Here is a 6,000-nt window from a genome sequence, read left to right as displayed (position 1 = left end):
GGCTATGAAACAGAAGCATGGTCTTTATCACCCTTGCCTAGACTGCTATGCCAAGACACAAAGTTTGCAAACTAGAAAAGTTGGATGCATGAAAGCACTCTTCCCTCATTTATTCATCTCTTAGAAAGACAAAGGGCTCAAGCAGCAGAACAGTATTCTCCAAAAATAATCAAGGACAAAAACATTACGTATCTCATTATTTGTGAAAGGAATAAAAATATAATTAGGCTACTAAAGTTGCATATTTCTCACTCTGTAGTAAGGTGACATGAAGCTGTCTTTCAAAATGAGCTGATAAATGTGAAAATTAGGGATTCCATTTCTGCTAAAACTTTCTTTAATCCTGCAGGGTTTTTTCTTTCAACTTAAGTATAGTTGATCTACTAAAACTTTTAAAGAAATTTTACAGAACTGTTTTAAAACATATATACAAAAGAAAGATCCATAAATTGAAGGCTTTTTTGAAAAAAGATTCTGCCTACTGAAAACAATTTACAAAAATATACCACTAATGAACCACACCACGTGGAATTCACTATTAAAATTCTTACATTTTCTTAGTTCCCACTTTTAAGACAATATTATTAAACTTCCCTTTAATTCAAACATAAAAGCAACTGAATCTGAAATTAGCACAGTTTCTTGATGCACTTCAAAATGAAATATGACCAAAGACCTATGTTGATAATCCCAAGGAACAGAATCCCTAAAAGGATGATCAAAAGACCCCTTCTGACCATCTGAAGCCAAGCAATCAAGTTAACAATGCCAAGCACAATGTCAACCTTTTACATGTACAGCAAATTGAGAAATGACAAACCTTGATGTTGCTCTCTCAATTCCTTCTCTGAGATCATCAAGAGTGCAGGTCTTAAGTTTAATACTGACATTCAATGAGCCATCCTTAAACATCTTCCCTGAAGAGGCCATAAGATGGAGCCTGAGTTCACCGAGCCGGAAACTGTCATTATGAAATGCAAGTTTGGATTCCTGTGGTATATTTTTCAAGCAAAAGAATCAATTATCTTCAGGTGTTATGTAATTACTTTTAAATATATCTCTTAACTCAGAGATTAAAAGCAAATTTTTAAAGTATGAGTATTAAAACTGGAACAAAGAATAATATGCATGTTTGTGATTGTATATGCACATGCAAATAAATACCCAAGTGTGTATGCTGACATTCAACAAGGGTTAATACATAAAATTTTCTGATTTACAGTTCAATGCAAAAAGTAAATCAGGAAACTGTCAATTAATCACTCTAACTTATAAATATTTAATGAGCTCTTCTGTAAAACACTCTGTGATAGGAACTAAAGGCTTTATGAGAAAGGATAAAGCATGGTACGTGATCTTAGTAAGCTTATACTCTAATTGAAAAAAAAAAACGGAAATTTATTACAAGGAACATCACAAGGAGATGCTATAATTTGTAAGCAATTAAAAAATGATATATTGTCACTTATTTATTCATACTTGCATCTCCCCATATTCCACAAAGAATATTAAGAGATTAGGTAAAGAATAAAAACAGCAAAAGCTCATAGGGTCAAAGAGATAACTGTGGGCTAGGAAAAATTCATGAAGAACATGAGAACTAACCGAACTTCAGAGATTGATTGGAATCAGGCGAAGAGGGGTAGAAGGCATTCTAGACAGACAAAGAACATGAGTAAACCGTTCAAGATGCTCTGGGGGCATAATGTACACGCAGGCATCTCAGGCTTGAATATTTCAATAAAAGAAAAGTAGGGAAAGAAGTCTGGGAAGGAATGTAGAGGCCTACCCATGGTCTCAAACCCTCAAGATTTAAACTTTAAGGAAAAACGAACTCAATATGTATTCCACCATAACACATAGAAGACTCTTGAGAGTCCCTTGGACTGCAAGGAGATCCAACCAGTCCATCCTAAAGGAGATCAGTCCTGGGTGTTCATTGGAAGGACTGATGCTGAAGCTGAAACTCCAATATTTTGACCACCTGATGGGAAGAGCTGACTCATTGGAAAAGACCCTGATGCTGGGAAAGATTGGGGGCAGGAGGAGAAGGGGACGACAGAGGATGAGACGGTTGGATGGCATCACCGACTCGATGGACATGGGTTTGGGTGGACTCTGGGAGTTGGTGATGGACAGGGAGGCCTGGCATGCTGCGGTTCATGGGGTCGCAAAGAGTCCGACGTGACTGAACTGAACTGACAACACATAGCTCAAATTTCTGTAGGTGTGCTGAGACACTAAAAGAACAAAACCCAACCAACCAAGCAAAACAACAACAACAACAAAAAAAAAAACACAGAGAGAGAAAATCTCTGGGGAAGTAGGATTTTCGGTTTAGCGGTGATTGCTCACTACAGACCAGTGTATTGATATAAGGGTGCTGCTGGTGGGCAATTCTTGGCACCATGGTTCTAAATGCCTATCTTCTCTTACTCAAAACAGTACAAGGCATGTAAATGGGTCAGAATGAAATTATTATTGGAAAGTTGCAATGCCTTTAATTTATAAAAATACAGATAGTTCACAAACTTGTGATTTGTAACTATTAATAGAAATGACCAATGACACATCTACTAATCACAATATAACAGAGTTTCTGGTATGGTTACTGACGTAGACAATTTGGAGGCACTGCATGGTCTTTTTTAATAAGTTAAAATTCACATAATGTAAAACTGAGTGTTTTCTAAGTAGAATGGGAATCTGTAAACGGCTACATGACACTGAGGAACCTGAACTTGTGCCAATGTCTAAGCTGAATGAAAGGACAAAGAGCAACAAACAAGGAAGCCACTGCAATACTGTGTGAGCTGCTGCTGCTGCTAAGTCGCTTCAGTTTTGTCCGACTCTGTGCGACCGCGTAGAGGGCAGCCCACCAGGCTCCCCCGTCCCTGGGATTCTCCAAGCAAGAACACTGGAGTGGGTTGCCATTTCCTTCTCCAATGCATGAAAGTGGAAACGGAAAGTGAAGTTGCTCAGTCGTGTCCGACTCTTAGCGATCCCATAGACTGCAGCCTACCAGGCTCCTCCGTCCATGGGATTTTCCAGGCAAGAGTACTGGAGCAGGTTGCCATTTCCTTCTCCGATGTGTGAGCTAAGAAGCCTCAAATAATGCAGCAGTGAGAACTTCTAGGAAAGAACAGAAGTTCACTCAAAGAAAAAACTGACAGTACTTGGTGTCCAAATGAATAAAGAACATCAACAAAGAAGGAAGTAAAAGAAAACAACAAGAGTCTAAGGTTGGGCAGCCAGTAGAATAATAGTATCTTAATTGAAATGAAGAATATATTTAACTGTTCATTTTGCATTATGTCATTTTCTGATCTTTTATTAACATTAATGTTAAACATTAGAAATTAAGGCAGCCACCTCACACCAGTCAGAATGGCCATCATTAAAATGTCTGCAAATAACAAACTGCTGGAGAGGGTATGGAGAAAAGGAAACCCTTCTGCACTGTTGGTGGGAATATAAACTGGTACACCCACTATGGAAAATAGTATGGAAGTTCCTTAGAAATTTAAAAATATAGTTGCCATATGATCTAGCAATCACACACCTAGGCATATATCCAGACAGAAATACATTTGAAAAGATACAAGCACCCCTATGTTCATACAGAACTATTCACAGTAGCCAAGATAAGGAAACAACCATTGAATGGATAAAGAAGATATGGTACGTATATACAATGGAAGGTGATTCAGCCATAAAAAGGATGAAATAATGTCATTTGCAGGAACATGGATGGAACTAGAGATTATCATACTAAGTGAAGTAAGTCAGAAAGACAAATACCATATAATATCACTTATATGTGGAATCTTAAAATGTTGACACAAATGAACATATTTACAAAACAAAAACAGACTCACAGAGGTAGAGAACAGACTTGTGGCTGCCAAGGATTGGAAGTTTGGGATGAGTAGATGCAAACTATTATACATAGGATGGATAAACAGCAAGGTCCTACTGTATATCACAGGGAACTATATTCAATATCTTATGATATACCATAATGGAAAAGAATATAAAAAATGAATATATATATAACTGAATCACTTTGCTATACAGCAGAAATTAATGCAACACTGTGAATCAACTATACTTCAATAAAATTTGAAAAAAAAAATTAATGCTGTCTATTGCACAAATGACAGATACTTGCCCAAGGTCCAACAGTAATAATATATGAATACTGTATAACTCTCAGAAAACAATATGAAACATAACAAAACATATACATGGACATAAACAATAGATATAATACTTACAATAAGTGCTTATTATGGGTATTATTATATCATATGCATGAGTATTATGATGATATTAATTAACTGATATGATAAAAAACATCTATTAGAAGACACTATATAAAAAAGGTTTCTAAAAAAATATCAATGACACATTATGTGGTTCAAATCATAATGGCACTTGACTTTGGTTCCTCAATTCACTAATCAGTATCCTTACTAAATAAAAAGTTTATTCAAGAGAAACATAATCAGGGAGAGGGGATCGGGATGGGGAACACATGTAAATCCATGGCTGATTCATGTCAATGTATGGCAAAAACCACTACAATATTGTAAAGTAATTAGCCTCCAACTAATAAAAATAAATGGAAAAAAAAAAAGAGAGAAACATAATTAACATTTATATATCATGGATAATCATAAATTTTAAAATAACCCTCTAAGGTCCCAAAGCCACTAAATTATTTTCCTTAAATAGTTAAATATGCATGTATATATAACTATGTAATAAAACTGTACATATAGCTAATTATCCACATATAAAATACTTCTCCTAAAGCTAGATCTAAATATTTTAGCGCTGATAATGCTTGGAAAAAAGTAAAAAGCTCTCCTTAGCCTAGAAAGATTAAAAACACTAACAAAGTGCAAACAGAGAGCAAGACCAGTGCATACTCCATAGGCCAAATAGAATTTAACAGACATCAATCTTGAGAGGAAAAACCACATCAAAAAAATGACAACATTCTAAAATTGAATATCAAGAGCCAAGGACCTTCTCCCAGATATAGATATTAACTACATACCTGGCTGGTATCATTGTTATAAAGTACAATAGAAAGAGATTCAAAGTGAAAGTCAAACTGGAGAGTGACACTCTGGTCCAAAGCAAGCTTTGAGTCTGTCACATCTTCTTGTTCTGATGGTTCAAACAAAAATATGAAAATTAGTAAGATTTTAAGTATGTATATGACTTTACATATATTTTGAAAGCTAGGATAATAATTTATTATTCTAAATTTATATCATACTTTCAAGAATTATTTAAATCATGATAAAACAATGAACAAAAATGGCAGTATATCCATAAATATTTAGTACAGGGCAAAATGACAGACACAGACTATCTACATTAAAAATAAAAAGACGGCCTGGCAAAGACTATTAAGACAACTTTTTTTAAAAAGTCCTACAAACGCAAGACTACTTCATTGTAGTTTATAATTATCAAAACATTTCACTTAACTGGTTACAGGCCATTCTCAAAGAGATTATGAAATTGGAGGCAGAGAAGAGTAAAATACCTTGTCCAAGAACAGACAGCTAGTCAGTAAAAGATCCTCTGCCAGTGTAGTTCATGTCTCACTATCTTTAATTACCTATGTCATCCGTTCCATTACCTTTGATAGAATAGAATATAACTTAAAAGCAGAGTTGAAGAGACCTCAAATATAATGTGGGACAGAGAGTGGGACAGGGAGTCTCTGGAATTTTGAGGTGAAAGAGACTTCAAGAAGTAATGCAGTCTTATCCCTCATCTTTAGACAGAAACTTTTTAGACAAAGAAGAATACATAATGCTTTCAATCCCGCTTACAAACTGATTCTGCGGTCTCTTTTGGAGATGGATTCTATTCCTTTGATCATTTATAGGAAACCCTATTCTTACAAGTTATTGCAAGAGCAAACACAGCGTAACTTTAACTACATAAAGGCTTCTCAGAGTTTTCCAAGTTGGAAAA

General features: G+C 35.3%; 1 protein-coding gene across 2 annotated transcripts in view; it reads right to left on the bottom strand.

Annotated features, from left to right (window-relative positions):
• VPS13C (vacuolar protein sorting 13 homolog C) overlaps positions 1 to 6,000 on the bottom strand; it is a 182,138-nt gene that overhangs the window by 69,306 nt on the left and 106,832 nt on the right. For both annotated transcript variants that reach the window (XM_043471782.1, XM_043471783.1), the window contains exons 47-48: positions 5,066 to 5,178; positions 821 to 990 (exon numbers count right to left, since the gene is read on the bottom strand). In XM_043471782.1, the coding sequence (XP_043327717.1) occupies positions 821 to 990; positions 5,066 to 5,178 (283 nt within the window). The remainder of the gene's footprint in view (positions 1 to 820; positions 991 to 5,065; positions 5,179 to 6,000) is intronic.

The sequence above is a fragment of the Cervus canadensis genome, chromosome 6, assembly GCF_019320065.1.
Source record: "Cervus canadensis isolate Bull #8, Minnesota chromosome 6, ASM1932006v1, whole genome shotgun sequence".
Taxonomy (NCBI): domain Eukaryota; kingdom Metazoa; phylum Chordata; class Mammalia; order Artiodactyla; family Cervidae; genus Cervus; species Cervus canadensis.
Note: the sequence above shows the minus strand (reverse complement) of the source record. Positions and strands in the feature narration are given on the sequence as shown.